Source organism: Porites lutea, chromosome 7 (assembly GCF_958299795.1).
Source record: "Porites lutea chromosome 7, jaPorLute2.1, whole genome shotgun sequence".
NCBI lineage: Eukaryota > Metazoa > Cnidaria > Anthozoa > Scleractinia > Poritidae > Porites > Porites lutea.
Genome location: NC_133207.1, coordinates 10,771,743 through 10,796,813, shown reverse-complemented (window position 1 = coordinate 10,796,813; position 25,071 = coordinate 10,771,743). Strand labels below are relative to the sequence as shown.

The following is a 25,071-nucleotide window of genomic DNA, read 5'->3' as shown; positions in this document are numbered from 1 at the left end:
TTCCTGCAGCTACATGTGTAGTGATTTTTAAAGAATAATGTAAGTTAAAAAAACTGGAAAATCGTTTCTCTCTATTCTTGCATTTGTGCTTCACAATTTTAAAACAGATATAGAGGATATTACATGGCCGCGCGGAGATACGAAATTTCTCTTCGAGTGTTGAAATATATTTATATAAACACCAACGAAATACCAAACCATGTCACTTAAAAATAGTTTTTTGGTGTGAAAGGTGCGATTTATTATGTAGCCATAGCAACAGTGATATTTTTCACATGTGAAGATATCAAGTTTTAGCGCGAAAGCTCACTTGGTATTTCACTGGTGTTTATATAATAAAAAAGGATACACTACACTACACAGACAACACAACAACTCTAATTTAACAGGTTTTCCTGGATGTATACCATGTGGGAGAGGAGGATACCATTTGGAGTGGAAGACTTCCCCGTGCAAACTTGTAATCCCTAGCCTCTGTTATTCCTCTCCCACAACCATCATAAAAAAATAAACGTTGGTTTGGTATATATTGTTCATTGAATTAAGGTACGGCAATAAAGCATATGATAGATGAATATGAAATAAATCATATAAGAACTACGGAAATGAAATGAAATGAAGAATGATCCTCGCAGCTGTGAACGCAATTTATGCAATTGCGTTCACAACTGCGATGATCATTCTTCATTCGAATAAAGCATATAACATACAATATGTACATTTGCCTCACTATGAAGTCATTTCGGACATCCATACTCGCGTTATTCATTGGATTATGGGATTGACTGAACTCATATCAACTCATTTTACACCTGATGGTTGACATGGATCCAAGGACTGTTGAGGGTCTGGGTGGAGAGGGGTTGGGTGGGTTACTCGCTTATATCACTTTCTGTCAGGCAGTTTGGCTCTATTATCACCTGTTGTTATACCTTGAAGGTTCACTCTCTTTCTGCAACATTTTTCAGCTTTGGCTGGCTTGCAACTTGGCGTCCATGATTTTGTTGTTGTTGTTGTTGTTTTCCCCTCATCATGCACTTATCTAACGGTCTGTCCCTTACTTCATCGGTTGTTGGTAAAATCTCGGATACTCCGTAAAAACCTAAGATCTTCACATTCATAATTTAAGCCTAAGGCGGCATTATCGTAAGAGAGTCTTAAGTTAAAGAGCCTTTAAGACGTTGACCATCTTAAGTTTTAGATGTGTACGCTCTTACTTTTCTGTAAGATGTTTCCCGTTATGAAATAAGAAATCACAAACGTATGAAATTAACATTCTTACGAGCCTTTTCGCAGATAAAACTTAAGCTATCCTTAACCTTGCTTTCGTCTCCTCAAATGAAACCCGTAAATCAAATAACTAGTTATCATTGTTTATAGGGAATGATAGCTGTACTTGTACTTTTTGTTTTCTTAAGTCCCCTTTTTCATGTGTTCCCCTATCTACAAATTTGACTGTTCCTTTTTTTTTTCTTCTCCACCTCCAGTTTCCTTATATTTGCGAATAAATTTGCGAACTCGATAGCTTTCTCGGGTTCCAAATAATTTAACCCTATCTGCCCATTTTAATAAATCGTCAAGGTCCCGCTGCATCGACGACCAAAAGAAACACTTATACCTAGAGGAGATCTTAATGCCATAGTTTGTAAGGAAAGAATTGGGCCAAACTTGGTGCCTTATGGAACCCCGGAATTCACTGGAGTCCACTTAGATAGAAGCTTGAAGGGACTTTGAAGGGACAGTGTCCCGATTGTGCGCACACGCACAAAAGACAATAGAACTGTCATATTGACTCGACAAGATTTCCTTCCGGACCGCACCGCCGACGGAGATTTGTTGTTTACATTCTCAAGTAATATTTTAGACTTTCGAAGAAGTTTTCGTCTTCTTTAAAATTTGGCTCGCGGCAAGAAGACTCATCGCAATTTTGTCGCTAGCAGGGGCGCCTCGCGACCCGAAAATCTCGTTACGCTCGCTTTAAAAAAAGCTTTTCTAATGTGAAACTCGTGTCAGAGGTCAATTGTTCCAAGTTCAGTAATATTTGCCTGATTTGCTCGCGTTCTAGCCTCAAACGTTTGAAAGATATCAATAAAAATGCAATCTCAGCGCGATGAATTATCGCAGAGGTTAGTCAAAAATTATATTATGATTTCATTGCACTAGTTTTTCTACACATGTAGCGCCTGTTTGTTCTTGATTTTGTAGGCCGTCGGGAGGTTCATTTAAAAGTTTACTAACGCGTCGTTGCAAAAAATTCTGCTTCACGAAGCTTAATTCCACAAGATCTCCTCAGTCACATTCATGTCTTAATGGTTTCTTTCTTACAGTCTATTGTTGCTGTTTCATTTCTGCGTATTCCTTTCACAATTGTCTGAGCTTGTATGGAAGCTGGCAGAACAATAAGCCTTCAATCGGCATAAAAGCGCTTCCTATCTTTTGGTCATCCGGCCAACGGCAATAAAAGCAACTCCAAAAAATTCCTATTTCGCTCAAATCGAAACTCAACAGGAACAATATATCATTGATCTGTAATCCTGAGAAGTTTTAGTGTAGTACCGAACTCGGCAAAGCGCGATGTAAACGGATTTTTCAAGGTTCTCTTACTCTCCTCGCATCTATTAATTTCGCGACATCCTGTCCAAAAATCAAAGTTTGGTGCATGCGCAGTAACGGAATACTGTTCCTTTAACCGCTTAATAACACTGCACCTAATCCCTATCTCCGACAGCTTGAAGTGTGTGAGATTTATTGCGGCGACAAAATCTGTTGTAGAGACAAATATTTTCACAAAAGGTTCTCCAGTACACACGAAGCGATTTGCCGCTGAGAGACGCGCCGCCGACCTGACCTGTACACACGGAGCGATCTATCGCCGCAACGTGTTGCTGCAACTTGTCGCCTAGTGTGTTCCGACCTTAAAACTTTGTTTTAACAAAAGTCTAATGTTGGGTTTCATTTAACTAGCCCCAGGATCTTTAAAAACAAATAGTAAGATCGTGCTGGTCTCAGTTCAGATGATAATTTCATTGGGTGGCGGTATTAAGCCGTTGGCCATGTCTCCTTCTTCCTTTCTTTCTTTTTCCTTAACAGACTACGACGGTAACGGCAACGGGAACGGGAACATGAACGTGTAAACTACTTCAAAATAATAGCAGTAAACAGAACAACAACTCTGCATGTGTATCACGCTTTTTTTGCGAATTTCGTTGTGGTATCTGCACGACTAGGGTGAGAATTAACCAAATTTTAAGTTTCCTCGACAAAGCGAACGCACCAGGGTCCTGCACGGCTGCGACAAAACTGCAAAAAAACCCACGAATTTATTCATTTTTATTATTTTTAAAGTAAAAGCACAAGGGGCTGACATGAAAATCTTTCTTAAATGGACCGTATATGTAGATGACGACTAGTCCTCAGGAAAAATACAACAAGTGAAATACCAGAGGAAATGCGTGAGGATTAAAGCACCGTGTCCGGCACCCACGATGAAGATGACTGCATATTATCCCTGACCAAATAAGAGACTATTTGTAGTCTATAAAATATTGTCCCAGCTATTGAAATTAAGTTGCATTGGCACATGAGATATTTACAAGTTTTCTGTTATTCTTTGTAAAAATACAATAATTATAGCCATTTATCCATTATCTTTACAATCATACTACCGCATCAAATCGGAAGGAACAAAAACAAAACAGAAGACTTTAACTTTTCTAAGAAATTAGAAAGGCTGTCAAAGAGGGAAAACTTGCCTTGAACATATTCCATATCGACATATCCTGGCAGATAACAAGGTTGGCGCATACTTTATTACAGGAATTAACGCTTCATGAAATTAACGTGAATTTCAAAAATTCGCCTTAATTTTTGTTCGGCGACCGTAATTTCCATTATTTTGGCTCCAAATTCACGATTCACTTTTGAGATTCTTGACACCTAAGAAAGAGAAGTATTTTAACAGGGTGAGATCCACCAGTATCAGGGAAACTGTCAAGAACCCTCGAAGTGGTCAGTTTTTTTTTCGCTTCTTCCCCTTCGTGTGTTAATTTAGGTTAAGTACCACGAACAAAGTTTCCATTTAGGATGATACGTTTAACTTTGTTCCTGTTGTCTGAACAAGTTTTCTTTCTTTGTCAACGTCGCGTTAATTTCCTTCATTTTAATGTTAACCCCTCTTTTGCGTCCATTTCCTTTATTTGAAAGCCGTTTTCTGTTAAATTCGACTTGAATTAAGTCGCGTAAATTTCCTATAATAAAGTACACTATGAAACTTCAATAGACCCTTCCCTCCCTTACACATATTTTCATATTTTGAACAGAAACAATAGTTGGCGAATATCCATCATTGCCGCTTAAGAAGCACCCTAAAAAAAGTGAATATGCCAAGTTTTTCAAAGTGATACGTGAAGATATTGCTCTGTAAAATCTCCAAATTTTATGGTGGAAGGCACGAACTTGCAGAATCACTTCGATCTTACCTTCATCTGACCAACTTGTCTAGGAAGATTGAAGGAGACTCTGTTCGTAGGGTAGAACTTGCCCGTCACCAAACAAACATCTGTAAAAATTTTGCGGCCTTTGCAGAGCTTTATATTCCTTAGTTTTTAACAAATCAGCGGTGTCAAAGGGTTTTCGCTCACTGGTCTACGTCAAAAAAGAAAAAAATACGGGGCTATTGACCCATCTGGCAAAGCAATTCTAGCTCAATATCTACGAAAACTCACCGCACATTTAGTACTATGAGACACAAATGGAGCAGTAAAAAGGTATATTATTAAAAATAAGTTCCCTACTCTTGCCAATAATAAACAGAAAAGTAGACTCTGCCAGCAGGGAAAAATAAGTAAAATATTTTGGGCAATCAGAGTCTATCAAATAGTTATTATTATTTTCACGAGTCATAATCATCATCTTCATCATGTAATGAGTTTCCCATCATGCCTGCAGTAGACATTTGGTTAAGCTGCTGCGGCATGTCCATAGAAACAGATGGTGCTTTAGATCTGACAACAAATACAGACATTCTGATGAATAATACAATAAAGGAACACACACACACATACACACACGGTTCTGTGCGCCATAACATGATAAAACTATCAGTTAATAAAACAAAATGAAGTAGTTTGCTAGCCAGGACCCGTGCTCTTATTCTTTACACTTCGATTTGAATGTATGTTTTCGGGCTCGAAAAGTTACCGGGACTTTCGAGAAACGGGCCCCTGGTCTTTTACAAAAAGATCTGTTTAAACTCTGGAGGCCCCTATTTCAAGGTCCCACCCAGAAGGCTCAAATGAATTCAGTTATTCCAAGATCAACTTTTCTACCATGCATGAAAATAGCTAATCAGTGAACTGAACACAATAACACATGCTTTGTTACAAAATGAAAGAATCTAACATGGACAAACACAAAACCCTAATTTTAGTATTAGTATACGATATTGAGACCCCACTGTTTTATTCAAAATAACATTGGAAAAGGACACTTACTGTTGATTACAAGTATCATCTGTACTGGGTCTCGTTAGTGTAATAGAAGGTACTGACAATGGTAAAGGTGTACTTCTGGAAGAGTTGAATGTGGTATTTGTAGCACTGTTATGATTACTTGTTCCTTCAGATGATGACTCTTCTTCCTGGTCATCAAACAAACAATCACGTGAATGTTTTCGTTTTTAAGCTCTGTACAAATGGAACTAGCTTATTGGTCCAACTTCATCCAGTATTGTTGGCCATGATATGTTTGAGTGGGTATTGCTGGATAAGGTTTAAATTACTTCAAACTATTGATCCATCATTTCGTTTGTTCTCCTGTACTATGAACCATTTCTCAAAATGATGGTGGTTTATGCAATGCAACCTTCAATTTAATGACTTTGTGCCCATAAGGCTTTGCAGCACTGTTCATATTGTACATAGTGAACAACACAAAATTAACTTAAATATTTGTACCTCAGAATCAAGTTCCTCTTCAGAGTCATCTGACACTGTGGTAGCTTGAGGTTTTCTTTTCTCTGATTTCTTCCTTTCTTTTTTTTGGGTGGGAGGTTTAGGAGTCCTTTTTCTGAAAGTATTACAGTAACCATAACTTTAAACATTTTAATGACCTGGTGACAATCCAAATATTGTGGTCAGCATTACACTGTATAGAAGTCAGCAGCAGCTGTAGCTGGTCAAACTGTTGAGTAGTTCCAATTCATTGGAGTGTTATTTAAGACTCATTGCGGTTATACATGTAAGGCTCAAATTTGGCATGGCCAAAATAAATTTATAAAACAATAAATATTTGAGGCTCAAGTTCAGATTACAATCATTGCTATGGCAACACGAATGATTTAAAACACAATCTAAGTTTTGAATTAAGTAGGTTTACCCAAAAATATTATCCAGTTATTTAGATTTCCTTATGAATTTCAACACAGCTTACTTAATACAATATTATTTGTAATCCTTATTTTTTAAAAACAGTTTGACCAAACTAAAAAACAGTTCTTGAAATGTTTCAGAAATAAGCTGTTAGTGAAATTGTACCAACCCAGTTTGCACCTGATTAGTCCATTTAACAACCTTGCTGAGAGAAAACCAATCAAGGTTGGCATGCTAGCAATGACTTATGAAAATGTTCAATGTCAGTTATTGTCAGGTAAGTATATGGTCAATATCCAGTGAAGAGTCAAACAAGTCACTGTTTGGACAATATTTTATTGTATGATGAATGATTATTAAAACTTTAAGCTACAGTTGTATGATACTCTTCTGTTTCAACATGAGGTACATGTACTTCACACACACCAGATATTCCATACCTTTTTGGCTTTGGTTCTCCATCTCTTTCTTCTTCATTGGAAGGGAGATCTGGAACATTTGCCACTAAATCTTTCAAAAAGTCAAATTGGTTTTCTGATGTAATGCACCGCTTCCTGTAGAGATGGGACAAAACAGAAGCATATAACCCTAAAGCGTATAGAGAACTCTGTTCCAATGCAGGTTTTTTTTGGAGAACCAATCAAAATTTACTTCCTTTTTATATGAAATTATTCATACATGGGATTGTTGCATGAGTGCTTTGGAAATCCTCGGGGGCAATTACAGTATTACGTAGTGAAATTGAACCAAACTCAGAATATTATTGCCAAAATGCCAGGATTGACTTCTTCCAGACAATACAAAGTCAAATACACGTGATTGTATCTTACAGGCTTGATGAAGGCTAGCCCAAGCTCAAAAGCACAACATTATGCAACTTTTCTTTTTATCTCCTAGTTTTCTAAGTTTGCTATCTTAGCATCAAGAAATGCACATATACAGAGGCCATTCAAAATAAAAAGTAAAAGGACTTACAATGTCCTCTGAGATGGAAAACTACTTATCAAGCAAGAAAATTTATTTACAAAAAGTTCTTACTTTGCAAATTATTCGTACACACCATAGCGCAGCTTAGCATGTGCAAATGACAACACACTCGCCAGCTTCACTAACCGTAAATGTAAATTTTTTTACCTGTTGTTTATGTCATATAACATTTAAATGTAAATGGCTCAGCCTATACCATTAAGTCATGGCAAGAGAGAATAATCTAAGAGAGCAAATTCCCCATGCATGACCTTCCCAAATAAATTATTTAAAATCTATTCTTGGTTCTGTGTCATACTGCATGACTCTTGTAAGGATGATACCTCAATAGTTGGTAAGAATGGCATCATGTTATTTTAAACTTGGTGGGTAATTCATTTCACTGCCGATCATGCACAGCAGGAGGGCTGCGCACAGCAAGCAACATGACGGGTGAACTTGATGTTTTGCTGCCCAACATTATTTTAAATTTCTAACAGCGTTAGACGAATGTTTAAGTGCAATGTAAGGGACTGTTTAGCAGCTTGAAGCATTTGACCTTACTTGTGTTCGCACAGCAGAATTCCTCGCAAGTATTTAGATGTTAAGAAGACAATATTGACTTTAAAACTCCAAAGAATAATAACTATTCTTTGGAGTGCATTTAAGAACTATTCTTAAATGCACTTGTGCTGTGTCTGAATGAGGAATATTCCTGGAAAGAGAGAAAAAATATCTTGCACATTAACATAAACGACTGAAGCCAGCCCCCTACTAAGGGTTTTGTATTTCACATGTGAACTATTTGCCTTTGAATGTTTACATGACGGTGTGTGAGCATATAACATTCGTTACTTCAAATGAGCTACCGTTAGAAAATCCCAATCTTTAATTTATTAAAGTGAAATTTTGACTCCAATACTGCAATCTTTTCTAAATAAAATTCATTGGTATAAAATAATGATGGGAACTCGCTAATAAGAAAAATGTCAACAACATAAATCTTTGGTGCAATAATTGCTATAATGGTTGTCAAACTTCAAATGTTTGGCTGTGAAACATGTCACGTTCAGTGAAACTAGACTGTGCAGGTCACAAAAACAACTGACAAAAACAACCTTCACGGCACACAAATTTTACATACAACTTTACATAGATTTCAAATAATTATTATGGCGCATAGGGATACCCTCTCTTAGATTATTCTCTCTTGGTTATGGACATACTTGAAGGACTGATAAGGACTGAAAAACATGCTGTTAGCTATCTTTTTAGACAGGGATTGACAGGGATGACTCTCAAGCCAAATAAGGGAAATTTAGATGCTTCAGGGTTACATGCTTTTGGGCAAAATCATACATCTTAGTTTTCACTAATTTTTCAACTTCTTATAGTCTATCTTTTGAAAAGATGATCCTTCTAATATACTGACAAAGTGCAATGATCATTCAAACCGCATTCACAACAGTTTCTTGCCAGTTGATGTTTTAAAAAATGTTTGTTAGTTAAGTAAATAATTAACAATTATTGGACGAGGTTGAGCAAAATATAGTAATTTGTCAGATCTATTATTTGCCGAAGCTGAAGGCTTCGGCAAATAATTGATGTGCGAGACACTGGCAAATCACAATATTTTGTGATAACCGAGTTCAATAATTGTTTTATCATTCGATCACCAAGTTTGTTTTTCAATGAATATCTTCGGGAAGCGAAGCGATCTGCCTTTTTTCACACAAGAATGTAACGCATGAGCAAAATATTATTTGCAGCCAAACACAGTTGGATGACATTGTGCATGAGCAGACCGTTATTTGTAGGCAGTTATTGGCAGGTCACGTGGTGAGCTTTCAGCCAATGAAAAGGAAGAAAAATTTGCTTCGAATGATAATTAAAATTGTTCATCAAAATTATGACCAATATATAGCTAGTATTTGAGTTACTTGTACACCTCATTAAAACCTAACACAAATAAACTTAATAGATGATCTAGTAGCTTGCGTAGCAAGTGTTGCCACGCGAGGTCGTCTAGAAAGTTGGGACGAGAGCAAAAAAAAGGAATGACCGGGGAGGGGGAGGGGGAGGGGAAAGAAGGAAACGCTTGCCCGCAAACCCCATGTTTTTGAAAAAGTGCGTTCACCCACAAACGCAGCTTCTGATTGGTGTGGTGCTGGTAGTGTTGATTACTTAGCACTCGAAACATCAATCAAACCAGGTATGCTTTGTTTACATGCGTCACAGATCTGGTCTCATCTTATTGTGGTCGCAGATTACAAATGCTTTGGACTGATATTTATTTGAATCAAGTTTGTTTCATGGTTTATGAGATCAGAGTCTTCAAAGTATAATGGGAGATCGAGCAGTACGGTGGAGACAAGGGAAGGCCAGATTATTGGGAATAAGGGCGTGCGGATCTGACTGGAAAAAAATGGACTGGTTGTTTGAGATAACATCAACCAGGGTTTTCAACAGTTCTTGAAGTAGGAGTTGCGTTTATTTGAGTAGGAGTTGCAAGGCCCGGAGGGCCTTGCTCTCTAGGGGGGTCTGGGGGCATGCCCCGCCAGGAAATTTTGAATTTCTAGACTCTTGGAGGCGCATTTTCCCGCATTTTGAGACGCAGAACTAGCAAATTTTAGATATCGAAAATACTGATAAATTTTGATGCTTTTAGTAACTTTATTAACCACAATATTAGGGTACGCTTTAACCACATTATTACCCGCAGCATCCTTTTTCTTTTTCTTGTTTGTCACTGTCAGCGACCACATCTCCCGTAAACCACGCTGTCGCTTTTCTGCCATTCTGCCGTGTTCTTGGAGACGAAATGTGGCGTTTTATATAGAGTCGCTTCAGAAACCGCTAACTACAATGTTCCCTGTAACTGAGACCCAGTCTTCGACTCGTCCTCAACGTTACGCAGAGAACGTATTGTAAAAGCAGACTCAAGATGTTTTGGCGAAATTCTCCAGAAAAATTTCAAGTTTGCTTGCTCGCAACAGCTTTGTGAACACTTACCACTTTTTATCAAAAGTTTTATTTGTCATATAGTTTACCTAAGGGAAAGTAGGCGTCGCAAATCAAAAAGTTGCCGTCGGATGCGACGGCCGACGGCTGATTTTGAAAACACTGTCAACGTAAATCAGAACATTGGTACTTGACACTAGCTAAAGCTGCCATGGACCAGCGATTTGCAGTGTTCTCCCTTAATTTTAGCTTAGCAGGTAAGGGACCATTCTTGACTGGTAAGGCCAAAATATGCACCAGAGGTGCACTCTCCCGACAGGAGAGGGGCTTCGCGTTCATGAAAGCTTTTATTTTCGAGCATCCTGTCAAATTGACTGAAAAGTATTTTAAACACCTCAAAACAAAGAATTTTGTGAATGAAGGCTGCCTTTGCCTCTAGGTCCAAGGCTGTGCTCTAAGGAAAATATCAGGGAGCCCTTCGGGATCCCAAGCATTTTAACTAAGGCGCCCAGACCTCAAAGTTGGTCACCTAAATAAAAATTTCAGGGAGCCCTTCGGGCTACCAACCATTCCAGCTGGGGTGCCCAGGCCTCCAAGTTGGTCACCCAATCACATTTTCTGTAGGGTTTAGTAAACTCTGACTCAACAAGCCAACACTGGTATGGTTAATTTTTCTGCCCACTTAACTGAACACTGCACTAGAAGCAAGAGTGCCCCGCCGGGTGACCGGGAATTTTTTTTCAGTCGTCCGCAGCTAAATGTTAGTTGCCTCAGACAACCGGGCGCCATTAGAGCACAGCCTTGAGGTCAATTTAGTAACACAAGTCGCAGAAGTTGCGAACTTTTCCTGCTGGTCGAAAAAGCTTAGAATTGGGACAGACGCCCACAAAAAAAATTGTGAGCCTGCAGTGCTTTGAAAGGTGCCAGTCAGCATTTAAATAAAGTAATTAGGGAGAACAGCTGTGTATACTTTTTGTTTTTCCATATTTACTTCCTTTTCTTGCGGGGATCGGCTTGGATCACAACTTGCATATTTTTTTAAAAAATTTATTGGATTTTAATAACACTTCAAGAGGTTGCAGGCGGTAAGAAGTGTTGTTTCAAGCGGTAAATTTTACCGGTTACCGCCTGATAAGGAGAACACTGGATTTGTAAGCTTTTTGAAATGAAAAGATTCTTTTTGTTTATTGGACATTTAGTGGCATGTATTGTAGAGAACGTTTCGACACGGGCTGAAGAGCAGCCACTCTGCAAAACTTATACCCAGCAGAGTGAATTGCCCGGAAAAATCATTTTTGACATTTCAACAAGATTTCAGATGAGATAAAGCCACATAATAAAAAAACAAGAAATTCGGCAGCAATCTCTCAAAGTTTTAACCTTCTTTTATCGTAAACCTTTTTTATTACAGTTTCTGCAATCGCCTGGAACGTGTTCTATTAGAGAACAAATTAATTTTACAAATCTGGTAATCCAGGGGTAATCTGTTCGTTTTATCTTCTATTTTGATGAGCTGTCAATTTACAAATGAACCAAACTGTAAAATATCAAGCGGCGTTTTCCAGAATCGTGGGGTTTGCAGGCAAGCGTTTCCTCTTTTCCCCTCCCCTCCCCCTTCCACCTTTTTGATTTCTGCTCCCGCTCTAACCTTCGCGCAATAACTCGATGAGAAACTCTTGCTATGCAGGCTAATGATCTAGCTTCCACCTTCGGTTGCATCTAAGCATGTACATGCGACAAGCATGACATGTTCATGACATGTTCTTATTGGGTGCAAACATGACAGATTTTGCCGCCAAACATTCCAAGGAAAGTGTTTGACAATTTTATTGTTCACACGCAAAGTAGGCGACAGTTTATCAGAATGAAGAATCTGACTTGATTTGTGTTTAGTTTTAAAACAAAATATTTATTCACCTAAAGAATTTAAGATATTAACAAAGAGGAAGTTTGAGAGTTTAAAAAACTCCAAGGAATAATAATAATTATTATTACATTGAAGCCCTTGGGAAAAAAACACATTTTAATACGGTGCCAAACATGACACGTTTCACAACAGAGCAATTAAAGTTTGACACACGTTAAGGCAACTGTTGTAAGTTATTCATTTGTCAGGAATGGATTGCATTATTGGAGTAAAAATTCCTTTGTCTGATCAAAAGATGGAAATTTTCTAATGATCACTTCTTTCAAAGTAATGAATGTTCATTGACACACCATTAGCACAAAACTTCACACGTGAAATACAAAACACTTAGTGACTGTTGGCTCCATTTGTTTGCATCATTGTGCGAGACCATTTTCTTCACCTTAGGGAATATTTTTCATTCAGGAATGGCATGCTTGCTTTTAAGAATAATGATAATTTTTGACCTTAAGAACAAGTTCTGAAGCTGTAAAACTCCCAGGAATAATAATTTGGAGTTCTTTTGTTACTGGAGCAAGTAACCATAAAAATGAAATAACATCTATTACATTTATAGAAAAAATGGTTGATGCTGGTTATTGAACCTGGTACCTCTGCTCCGGAGGTTAAATAGTAATGCAGCGTGCTACAAGGAAACCTTTTTTCAAATGGTAAAATTCAATAATTCAGTGGTTTGTTTCACCCACCCACTTTGTTTTGTTGTTGTTTTTGTTTTCAATACGTTTGTTTCCTGTTTCCTATGTTTATATTGTTCTAAAAAGTATTTCAATAAATAAGGGAGTTGGAGTAAACTTGAGAAAACCTTGACTCATTTCGGTATGCCGTTGGTCTAACTTAGCTGTTTGTGAAGTCTTTTAAACTGTAGCACCAGGCGTGGATCCACACTGATTTCCACTGTTTTATGGAAATTGGTCAGATTTTTCACAATAACATATTTTTAATTAAACCAAAAAATTTTCCTGGTTGAAATCTGTCATACAGTTTTGGCAGACAGTAAATATCCTGTCTGAATGACTCAAAAGACTTTTGGGAGTTGAAATCCCAAAAAAAATTTTAGGGGAAGCATGCGCCAGACCCCCCTAGAAGCTTCCTTTTTTGGCGCTCGTTTAGGAAATCAGTCAGTATTTATCCTAGATCGTCGCCTGAGTAAACTTATAGTTCCCATTTTTTTAGTGTTTGCATCCTGATATCTCATGCACTTTTTTAACGCAAAAAAATAGAAAAAATTGCATTAAAAAAAGAGCATGAGATCAAGCTTGAAACACTAATGATAATGACATTTTTTAAAGCTTAAAAGGAAAAATGCAGGGCTAGCAAAGTCCTCAAAAAAAGGCACCAACAAGTATCAAATTCAGATCTTGATTGTAACTTACTAACTGTTTAAAAACTTAATTCTTTTCATCTAATTATCTTCAAAATGATCAATGTACTTGTACAATACAAATAATATTAAATTGTTGGGCTTAAAAAAAAGGAAAAAATGACCATATTAAATTCATCCAAAAAAATGAGCACTAGCATGTATTAAACCTCCGGTGATGGGCTAAAATTGTCATCAAGTTGACATAGAGGCGCCAACTCCGCACAGAAAATAATTTTTTTAAGCGGGACAAATCTATCGAATTTCACTTTATTTTGGTCCTCAACACTATTTGTCTTTTGCTCAGTTGATACAAGTATGGGTAAATAAAGGTGACAATTAACTTCTTTCCCTGGTCACTTAAATGCAACGTGCTGAAATGCACTTTTCAGGAACCCTAAAATAAAATTTTTCCAGGGGAGGCTCCCATTCTCCCTCACTGAAAGGGGTTTGCTCCCTTACCATACCTATTCCTGCACACAATCACGCAATGTGAAAGATGCACCTTTTGATCTTATCAGTTGCTGCCTACTCAATGTTTTTCTCCTTTTCAAATTTTCTGGAGAATGCTGCATTAATGTCGTGTGCTATGAGGACAATAGAATGAGACTTACGGACTTATACAGATGTTGACATAATGGGTACTGGCTATAGGCCAGAAAAAATAAAAAGTTTGCCACTTCCTCTGAAGTTTCAGATCTTGAACCCTCAAAACCAGTTGACATTCATTGAGTGGTAGTTTTGCATATTCTTGTTATCATTTTTAATCACTACAGGAAGCCCGATATTTCTCGTAGCTGCAGACTCTTTCACCATTTTTCTGAGTTCTGCAAAACCAGAACAGCTAAGCTGCTGCACTGTAGTCTTGCATGATGTCAACCATGGATAATCTTCAATTATTCCACCACTGACATCAACATTAGAATAATCATTGTAATCATCTTCCGAATTTGGTTAGTGCTAGCAGGTTATGAGAAACTGGATGGGGATTTAAAGCCAGTCAGAAATGGAGAGGTATTTTGCATGAAAAAAATATTATCAATTGACGTTCCACTATATAGCCTTAATAATTTTGCCTTGTTCAAAATGATCCTGACAGTTACCTTACAGCTCCACAGTTAACAAAAAGACATAACAAATCATAACATTACAGCTAACTACGTGTAAAGTGATGTCTAGACAGGCGTGTTAAACAAAATAACAACTGAAGGAATGTATTGTCTCAGTACTGACAATAGAAATAAAATATTGATGATTCAAGAGTAGCAAGAATTTACTAGTATAACGATTGATTTATCATTTTAGAATTTGGTTTTAAAGTGAAATAGTTCCATGTACAGAGTTGAAAGTAAGTGTTTAAATACAAACCTCCTTAAACTCGAGAGGTTAAACAGAAATCCAGACATTCCAAATAGATCAGATGGAACATTGATCTTAAAAGCTTTGTGTCAAGAAATATTACTATTGTTAAAATTTATGTGACCTAATTATAGCTGTCAGAAATAAAGCTGGAACAAAACAGCATAAAAAGATCACGGAAACGCAAAAATAGCACTTAAAATGTCAGAAGCAGTTCCTTTGGAATAGGTTAAGTATTAAGCATATGTAGAAGAGAGAACATAAGAAATAAAAATGACTCACAGATGTTGTGTAGTCATCGTCTTGGCATTCCTGGCTCTTGTATATTCACTCGCCCTTTCTACCAGGGACTGTACAAACATCTCGAGTGCTTTAGCTGAGGAATGAAACAATTAAGGAAAAAACGTAGAACACACTAGAAGTCTTCATGGGTAAAGTAGGCAAGAATGAATTTCCTCTTCCAACCGAGTTTTGTAAAAATAGTGATAGCATAGTCCAGCTAATGAATCTTTTCACTTGTTATTATGTTATATCTCATGTGCATTTATTATGTTATATCTCATGTGCATTTAAAAAAGGAAACAGGGAATACTAAAATCTGAACGAAGTTCGGTTTCAAATAAGTCAAAAGTTTTGTTTCTACAAGCTAGGATACAAATAATCACAGGTACTGCAGCTGCAACCTTTCCAACGTCTTCGTCGGTTTGCATTATTTTCTTGATCCGCGCCTTTAAAAGCAAAAACGAAAGATTAGATTATGCACCTAAGTAAGAAAACATAGTAGAAAGACGAATTTACCGGTGGAAATCGGGCATTAAACTTTTTCTTTTTGCTCGGCATCTTGGAGATCTTGAATGCTATCTTTAACTCCCGCGGTACCAAACAAAGATTGGTCAGTATGGAATAACACAGCGCATGAGCAATTAGTGCATTAAGCCCAGTCTCCACTCCAATAGTAGTCGAGATGCTGTGGCCTTAGCACGAGATTTTGAAGAAGGGTTGGAGCGCCGAACGCCGAAGGCGCTCCAAACTAGGTGGACAAGGGGCATAATCCTCCAGAAAATTTTTAAATTCATGGTCTCGGAAATGCTATTTCCAGCGTTTTCCTCAGTACTTTTTCAGAAAACAAAAACGAAGGGAAAGCTGCGAGGGGGCAAAGATGGGTAATTTTTTTTCGTTTTTCACCACACTATTCTGATAACGATTTTTGCCGTCCGTTTATGGAATAATAAAATGAAAACTATAAAGGAAATACTAAAACTAAGAGATAACTCTCATTCCGTTTTAATGATAAAATGGACAAAATGCCTTCAGAAAATAAAAAAATACATATTTTTTCCACATTTCAGCTGTACGCACGGGCGTATGTGCGTGTATGGACGCTACGTGCTCCTGGATATTACTAGTAAACTTGAAGGTTATAATTAGTCTTTACATCACAATATGTTACGCCTCGTGAACAGTAGTGTTAATGTGAATTCCTCATACCAGGGGCACTCAACGACGGTTTCCTCCTAAATACATTGAAAACTTTAAGGTTATCCAGAGTTCTTTTAGATCTTTGGTAATGCATTCTATTGAGTGGTGCTATGAAATTTGTATCTGTTCGGTCATCCTAGGGGAACTTGAGTCTTTTCGAAATTACAAGGGCTTCAGTATTATTTTCCCGAAAATTTTAGATGCAATTTAACGTTTAACGAAAGTGAGATTTTTTCTTAATCCTCTCTCACTCACATTTTTGAATCCGAAAATTTGAGGTTTCCTTTTTCTACGAAAATTAGCTCAACATGGGGAGTAACTTGTAAGTAGTTAAACTTCAGAAAATCGAAGGGAAGTTATTAGATAATCTTCGAAAATTGTACCTGAATGGAACGGTCATCAAGAACTCAAGCAATAGGAAATTCTAGGCAATATTTGCTTCTCCGAACAGATAATTCACAGAAAACAGTCGTTGGGTGCCCCTGTCATACGGTCCCTTGTAGAAGGAGTAAAGATTCAACACAAATTAATGTCTCCGATGATAAAATATGCAACAGTAGTCCAATGCGTGCAGAAACACGCTTTTGGGTACTTCCACTTGTGTAGTTGGGCTGTGCTAGACTGTAGTGTAATTTACAAGTCGTTTATATGCGATTCCATTTGAAAGCGACATTGACCGGCTTCAGGAAATTATAGACAATATAGTTTCACACTGGAGTTTACAGTGTTAAACAGTGATATGAACTCTTTTGTTCTTGGTCAAAGTTGGCGAAGTAATGATCCAATTTCCATAGTGAGCGTGAAGAGCTACTTCCAATTAAGTAGAATTTCCATAGCAACACCTCAAAAGTCGTATTATGAGGGTTTACATGTGAATTAGTTTACGTCACATTGTTTGAATTCTGTCTGTGCTGTGTGTTAGTTCTTTAGTATTATTTGAATTATTGTACACAAAAAAACAATAGCTTGGCCTCTTGGGATCTGATGTTGCCTGGCACTATTCGAAGTCATTTGTTTGCACTTAAGGTTAGTTTTGCCGGGCCGTGTAGATGAACTACCTTGCGCCTATTTATAAGTTTTATCAAAATGACAGTTGGTCTTACGGATTTGCTTGATTTGGCCATCAGTCCCCAAATCGGACCAGTCAATTTCTTTCACTTAAGGAATCTCCTTCATACTATAGTTGAGCACTTTGGAATCGGTGAAGTAGAAGCACAGCAAGCAGAGGTTAGAGGACCACAGTCGCTAAGATCTTCATCAGAAGCTTCTAGCACTGCTAAAGATTCTTCCGATAGCGAAGATGATGAAGGTATGTGTGCATCAATTTTTTTTCAAGGGGGCCAGTTAATGTTTCTTCCTCAATCTTTAGTGAACGTGAATCAGACCGCGGAATGAAGGGTTTAAATTGAAAAGGGACCTTTAGATTATTGGGTACAAGTGTAACTTTAATCAATTATTGCAACAATTTTATCCTTTAATTTTCTTTATGTGCCAGTCAGAAACTGGAAAGAGTGAGTAAGTTTAAGTCACACTCACAGTCGAAGCTGGGATCTTGTTCTCTTGGTAAATCTAAAGGACGCTAAATTATGTAAGCCCACGTCCCAATTCATACCAAGTTTTTGCCCTTTGTACGGGAACTGATATAAAGTTTGTTCTCTTCAGTACTATTCCTCTATGCCATCTTTCAAAAAAAGAAATGCAGCAAACCGTGAGCGGAGCACCTTCCGTGTTTTTCTGCTCTCTGAGCCTCGTGAGTTCGTTCTTTTGTTTGTATTCATAACGATTTGAGCACTTAAATCAAAAGTTCGATTACTGTATTAGTTGTCCGAAACAAACAAAGTGGCAAGTACTTTATTTTGAGTCTGTATTCAACGTCAAATGTTTAACATGAACATTTTTTTTATTTAATAACTTCCTTTTATTGCTTATTTGTTATTTCCAAACAAAGTAAGCTGATAGCATTGTCTTGAATTTACGAGTTAAAACTTTTAAAAATTCATTCGATCAAAGTCGAAAGCGCAATGATTGCATTTATCTAATTAACTTTGTAGCCTCAAATACCGATGGTCGCCTTTATAAGAAACAGGTATTTTAGTGTCATATCAAGTTATATCGAGTCTTTAAAACAAGTATTGAATAATTACGTTCTCATACCGAAAAAAGAAAGTCCTAAAGGACCTAAGTTTACTCACATGTAGGATCGATAAATGTAGCTGCCTTTTTCCTATTTATGTTTAAGAGGCGTTTGAATTTCGTAATTCATTATTATAACACAAGACCTTCAGAGCGTTTTCTGTTAAAAGTGAAAAAAAGAAAGAAAAAAGCCACTCAAGTGCGCGCGTTGGTGCGTATAGAGGATTTTGTAATAGTTATGAATAGAGAAGGACATGCACTTATGTTGCTCTGAAAAATGTATCTGGCATGGCGTATAATGCTGGAAAAAATCTTACACCGTTATATGTCAAGGAAAAAAAAAATCTCCACAACTTCGGGAAAAAAAGATTCTTACCCAAACGAAATCACCCATACACCACCCCCCCCCCCCCCCCTTCGCCCTGAAAAAGTCAACCTATACACTGAATCAGTTTTCTTGCTTGCGTCTGTTATGGTAAAGATAAATTCGGTGAAGTCTTGGTGGAGTAAAGGCCTCCATTTGCCCAGTGCTGGACTACTAGTCCAAACTCGGAAAAAATTCAAAGAAACGGAAAAGAAAAAATTCACGATTCACGATTCAGTTGTTTGCGACAAAGCTCTGTTTTTTCTAAAAAAAAAATCAAAATTTTAATTTTTTCCCAAATAAATTTATTTTTTCAGAAAGCGAGACTGAGTCTGCAGATGATGGTCATGTCAGCGAGGAAGAAGTAACACAGACTATAGTGGATGAAAATGGAGAAGAAAAGACCGTCACGGTCATGGTTCAAAAACCACCCAAACCGAAAAAACGCCAGTCTGAACTCAGCGAAAAAGACGGAAATGAAAGGGACGGAGAGGATAGAAAAAAACGGAAGGACAAAGAGAAATCGAGACATAAATCAGACAAGGACAGTTCGAAAGAGAAAGAAAGAAAAATATCAAAGCACGATAAGGAAGGTGACGATAAGGATGACAAGAAGAAAAGGCGAGATAAAGACCGAAGCAGTTCATATGGCTCCGACTCAGTGTACGGTAAGAAAGATGACAAGAAAAGGGAACGCAAAATGACGATGGAGTCCTTGTCTGAATCGCCAGAGCTGATCAACATTAATCGCAGACTAGAAGCTGCTGAAAATGGAATCAAAGGATTGAGAAATATCATCGACTCCATGGTAAACCAGGTGGATTTTGGAGATGAGGTGGGAGGAATATTGAAAGCCCAACTCGATCAAGTTCAACAGCAACTCAATAAAGTTGAACTTGTACCTGAAGGCGAGGCCGCTAAAAAGGAAAAGAAAAGAAAAGGATCCAAAGCTAAAGGATCTCAGGAAGTACCTAAGGAAGGGCTAATTACTGAAGGATCCACACAGCAAGCCCAGGCTGTTAATGCTCAGCCGATGAATGTAATTCCTCAGGTTATCCCACCCCCCGACAGGAGCTCACAGGATATGCCCAAACTACAGCCAGGTCGTCTGCCATCGCGCAAAGATGAAAAACGAAAGATAAGCTTGCCAATGAAAGGTGAGCGACCACCTAGTCAGGGAGATAAAACACCGATACGAAGACGTACAACACTGGAGGATTTGAAGCTACGAAAAAAGGCTCGTGAAGAAGGCGTCACTATAGAAGAGATAGAAGCACGCGAAGCTTCCCAGGAGACGAAGAAAGAGAAAAAGGATAAAGAAAAAGAAAAAGGAAAAGAGGATGAGAAAGAAAAGGCTGACAAAAAGAAAGGCGAGGATTCAAGTTCTGATGAGGAGTCACTTGACTCGGAGGAAGAGAGAGAAGCAATGCAAGAGATGATAATGGAGGAGATAGAAGCAGCGCTGGAGAACTCCGATGATCCAGAGGCCCAAGCTTATGCCCTGCGACTTAGCATTGAGCAGATGAATAACATGCGTAAAAGCTTTGCACAATCGCAGGAAGAGTTTAGGAAGGAAATGGAGAAAAATAAGAGAGCCATTGATTTGATCGCCAAGGACTTGGCTGCCTTCCGCTCAGCAAGAAAAGCCCAGGTTGGTACACTGTATATTAGTAACTAATTTGTGACTGAAATTTGTTTGACACAGAACGTTTGAGTTTAGACGGGTACGGTATTCCTTTGAAAGGCAGTAAACGCTTTACATCTTGATAGCTTGTGTTATTTTAAAAGCTGTTTTGGTATTTGTTTTATGCAATGTTGTCAGAAAACTCAGAAACTGTGATAAGCCTTCATTATGAAGGATCGTAAAGTCGAAAAAGAAGTAAAGAAAAATAAAAATGAAACAAAACAAAAATTTCATGAATTTACTCTATCGTTGAATTAATGAATCTTTATTGACCAATTTCTTTCAGTTTAGATGATTTTATATTTATATACAATATTTCAATCCAATATTCATCCATTTTGCTTTCGACTTGTGGCGTGATATCTTCAATTTTAATCTCGACTAGTAAACAGAAGTGGAGGAGTCGTAATAAACTTGCTGATTATTGATGGTAACGTTCAACTTTCTCGCAGGATGCGGAAGGCTTCAACGCAGTGCATCACGTACATAGTATGGTGCTTGAACTGCAAAGCAAACATGAGAAGCTAGTCCAGACCACCGCGGAGCTGGTGAATGAATACAACAGGCGAGAGAAGAGCCTTGAAGAACTATATAACTCTGTTGATCGACTAGAACAGAACAAGGCTGATAAGGAACATGTCAATCAAGAAATTGGTATCAAGGTAAGAAAAGACAAAACGATCAACTCTGATGCACCGCTCTCACAGAGTTTACTGCCATTTTGTAGCATGATACCCAGTCTGAGATTACGATTTTTCCTCATAATGACCATAATATAATCACCGTTCAACTCAAACTCTTACCAATGGCAAAATGAATTCAAAACAACGTATGTAATTGAAAGGGAACAAACAACAAACGGCTGTTGCTTCTGCAAATATCTAAATGTCGGAACCATTCATCAGTTGGACGCCTAGAATGTGTGCAATTCGCCAATTTATTTCGGCTCCATCATGATCCTATACTAATAGAACATTTTACGAAGAACCACCTATAATATGAGCTCATTTAGTGGCAGGGTGTAGCACTAAAGTAAAATCAGATTGGCTTGCTGGAGCTCTGAAACCTATCTAAAGGTTTTGCGTGAATTAAGCTACCAATTCTCCAACGTTTTCATCCATTCTATTCCATATCAATAACTGTTTTCTTCAAATGATTGACTTTGAAATCATGGAGCGGTCGCTAAAGATTGCTTGGATAAAGCGTATTGCTGAATCAAGTAACGCTTCGTGGAAAAAAATCCCAAATCAAGCTCTTAACCAATACGGAGGTCTAGAGTTCCTCATCGAATGCGACTACGATCCTAAGCTACTCAACTTAGAGAATCTTCCGGAGTTTTACCACACCATTTTAAATTACTGGCATGACTTCAGAAGACTAACCTGTGACAAGCAAATTTCCATAAAAAAACAAATAATTTGGAATAACCGTAACATATGTATTGATGGAAAACCTATTTATATTAAATCCTGGTGTACAAGTGGAATTCGTTGCATCGAAGACCTTCTAAATGTTAACCTTAAATTTCTTACCTTATCAGAAATGAAAGAGAAATATAACTTTGAATTTCCTTTTACCACTTATTACGGCCTTTTAAGAGCCATACCAACTGAATGGAAAAGTGCACTACGAGTTAAAGCAGGCGTGCATGATGAATCTGAAAAGTGCGAAACATCCTTGAAGCTTTTTTCCACAAAAGAAGCCTATTCTTCCATACTTGATAAAAGCTTCTCAGCACCCACTGCTGAAGGCAGAATTCTAGATCATGGGTTCACCAAAGAGGAAATTCCTTACATCTACATGCTCCCGTTTAAAATCTTGAAAGAACCAAAACTGATCATGTTCCAAGTCTAAATTATTCACAACATTTTACCTACCCAATCTAGCCTCTTCCGCGCGCGCATAACTGATACTGATGTTTGTCCTTTATGCAACCTTGAAAGTCAATCTCTAAAACATATGTTAATTACCTGTAGTGTATCCTCTTCGTTTTGGACTTGTTTTTCTAACTGGTGGCACAAAAACTTTAATCACAAACTGACTTTATCTGAAAGCACTATTCTATATGGTTGGCACAAAGAGTCAAATAACTGGGAAGTGCTTAATTACTGTTTGATCGTCGCCAAATATAATGTTTTTGCTACAAGCGTACGCAACGGCGTCCTGGACTTTGACAGTTTTCTACTGCGTCTCAACAACAAAATTGATATTCTTCGCACCATAGCTTTTAGATCTAACTGCCTATCGCAATTCAAAAAAACATGGGACAAACTTCTTTAGATACGTGAATGCTAGTGTCATTTCCTTCAAGCTACACTTTACTGCTATACTGTTTCACTTATCAGGTTTGCGTCTTTTTCCTTTGAATTTAGTTTGTTTGTTTGTTTGTTTTTTTTTTCCTTTACAAATTTAGTTTGTTTTTTGCCATATAGATATATATATTATTTTTCATAGTTAAAATAACAAGTATTTGTAATTAATTTTTTTCTTGTCAATTAAAAAAATAAAAAATAAAAAAAAAATAACTGTTTTCTTCTCTTGCACTTTTCCATGCATACTTAATCCATCTGTTTTCAAGACCCGCACTCGAACTAGTTCTAAAACTCTTCTTATTTCATTTCCTTAGGCTGACAAGGGAGACTTGGAGTCGAAAGTAAGCTTGAACCAGTTTGACGAAAGTTTCAACCTCCTGGATCGTGGGCTCAGTGATGCGCTGGAGAAAATGGAAAGCCAAATGAGTATTGAAGATGCATTAAAAGAAACTTTGATGGAGTTGCAAAGCAAGCTGCACCTCAAGTTGGATCGACAGGAGCTGGACGCTTTACGAGATCAGCTGGAGTCGCGCATTAGAGAAGTACAGGTTGTACGAGCTACAATTAAGGAGAAGCAAGACGACGGAGAACCAGCTGGTTTTAGAAGGTATCTATGGTTATAAGTGATTTAATTACAGAGTCATTAGAGAGCTTTAGATTTGAGGACGAGAACGATTGTGAGTACGAGATTTAACTTAGAGCTTTTGCGCCTGTTCTAAAAAAAGGAAACCACGGAAAGCTTCATTTTACATTTTTTCACCCAAAAAGTTAGGACTGTTATTCATACTAAAGGAGGTTAATAAGAGTCCACTCCCGATGGCAAAATGATAAAACTTCTTACATTTGATAACTAGTTTCTGCCACTAGACTTTTATTCTCGTCCCCAAATCCCGTCGTTTCTTGGTCAAGTGGTCTTGAAACGAGGGGCTCGGCCACTGGTTGATTCGTTACAAATTAAGCCGAGTGGCTCTGGGGACGAGAATGGAAAGTCTCGTACTCGTTGTTGTCCTCGTACTCGAATCTAAAGCTCTCTATTATCTAATCCTCTGTGACTATTTCCTGTAACAATACACCTTACTCCAAAACGGCGGCATTGCTTTTATATGTTTACGTTAATTGGCCCTCCTTGTCTCAATTCCGTCTGCAGTATTCAAAACCGAGAACTTTATCCTTCAAAGGGGGTATTGAGGACCAATAGATGTAAATGTTAAATAAATGTTACGGAGTGGGATAAAACTGTTATTAACAAATGTTTAAGGCATGAACAAGAAAGGAGAGTTGAAAAAAGCCATGCCACATTGTCTGGTTACGGTGTCTTTAACATGTTAATCTGAAAGTTAATCGTTTGTTGTCTTTGTAGAAATAAGACGGAGAAAGTTCACTGTATTTCATGTGACCGACCCTTAGAAGTTCAACCGGGAGGGATTGGGCCCAACATGCCAAAGATACAAGGATTGCCGGGACAAAAGTCTTCCAAACCGTACACAACATTTGAACTGGAACACATCAGACAACACCAGAAGATGAATATCACCAAAAAGCCGCCAGTAATAGGAGCTGACCTCGGATATCAAGCACAAAAGCTGAAAAATGAAGTGGTAGCCATGACTGGTCTGGTTGATCTTATAGAGCTTCCTCCTTCACAAAGATACTGTGGAGGATCGCACACCATCATGCATCCATTCCGGCGCTCGTTTAAGACGACAGGCTCCCATTTGAACCAATACGTGGTCATACGTGAGGATAGTGATTCTGCGGTGGCGTTACCTCGCAGAGAGTTTATAGTACCGCGTGACAATAATTTAAAGCGTTACATGAAGCCTAAACTACCCGCTATTGGGCAGTCGAATACACGAGAACCATCCCCACCCCCAGAGTTCATGGCCGAGTACAACGAGCGACCACAAAGCGCACCTGCTACTCCCTCAGTTGGTCACAGGTCCCAGCGTCAGCTCAGCTCTCCTCAGGCTCGCGATGAATCAGCAGATCAATCGCCACCTCTTAACGAGGCTGCATCACCCGTGGAAATGGACACGATAGCGGTCACAATTCCATCACCCACAGAGGAGGCCGCTTAACTTTAATTTTTAGGCTTTTAGCCGAGATACTTAGAGTTTTTTGTGAGGAATGACATAAGTAAATTGTAAATAGAACTTAA

The 25,071-nt window shown here is 38.0% G+C and overlaps 2 protein-coding genes across 3 annotated transcripts; one reads left to right on the top strand and one right to left on the bottom strand.

Annotated features, from left to right (window-relative positions):
• Positions 1 to 3,313: 3,313 nt before the first annotated feature.
• Positions 3,314 to 15,819, bottom strand: LOC140943479 (uncharacterized). Of its 2 annotated transcripts, XM_073392570.1 has the most exons (7): positions 15,740 to 15,819; positions 15,597 to 15,669; positions 15,224 to 15,317; positions 6,809 to 6,922; positions 5,955 to 6,066; positions 5,493 to 5,638; positions 3,314 to 5,003 (listed from the first exon to the last, which is right to left on the bottom strand). In XM_073392570.1, the coding sequence occupies exons 1-7, from the start codon at positions 15,779 to 15,781 to the stop codon at positions 4,892 to 4,894; spliced, it is 693 nt and encodes a 230-aa protein (XP_073248671.1). In that variant the 5' UTR covers positions 15,782 to 15,819; the 3' UTR covers positions 3,314 to 4,891. The 2 variants fall into 2 exon arrangements, with proteins under 2 accessions (XP_073248671.1, XP_073248673.1); XM_073392572.1 differs by lacking the exon at positions 6,809 to 6,922.
• Positions 15,820 to 17,506: 1,687 nt separating this feature from the next.
• LOC140944866 (uncharacterized) lies at positions 17,507 to 25,056 on the top strand. Its single transcript, XM_073393970.1, has 5 exons — positions 17,507 to 17,729; positions 19,235 to 20,568; positions 21,054 to 21,263; positions 23,228 to 23,520; positions 24,274 to 25,056. The coding sequence occupies exons 1-5, from the start codon at positions 17,507 to 17,509 to the stop codon at positions 24,989 to 24,991; spliced, it is 2,778 nt and encodes a 925-aa protein (XP_073250071.1). The 3' UTR covers positions 24,992 to 25,056.
• Positions 25,057 to 25,071: the final 15 nt, after the last annotated feature.

Excerpts from the sequence above, each read along its gene's own strand:
- LOC140944866 (XM_073393970.1), top strand. The coding sequence starts at position 17,507 with ATGACAGTTGGTCTTACGGATTTGCTTGATTTGGCCATCAGTCCCCAA. Across the intron at positions 21,264-23,227 it reads ATCAAGAAATTGGTATCAAG|GCTGACAAGGGAGACTTGGA; the intron begins GTAAGAAAAGAC and ends TCATTTCCTTAG. Across the intron at positions 23,521-24,273 it reads GAACCAGCTGGTTTTAGAAG|AAATAAGACGGAGAAAGTTC; the intron begins GTATCTATGGTT and ends TTGTCTTTGTAG.
- LOC140943479 (XM_073392570.1), bottom strand. The coding sequence starts at position 15,781 with ATGCCGAGCAAAAAGAAAAAGTTTAATGCCCGATTTCCACCG. Across the intron at positions 15,670-15,739 it reads TTAATGCCCGATTTCCACCG|GCGCGGATCAAGAAAATAAT; the intron begins GTAAATTCGTCT and ends TTGCTTTTAAAG. Across the intron at positions 15,318-15,596 it reads TGCAGTACCTGTGATTATTT|CTAAAGCACTCGAGATGTTT; the intron begins GTATCCTAGCTT and ends TTCATTCCTCAG.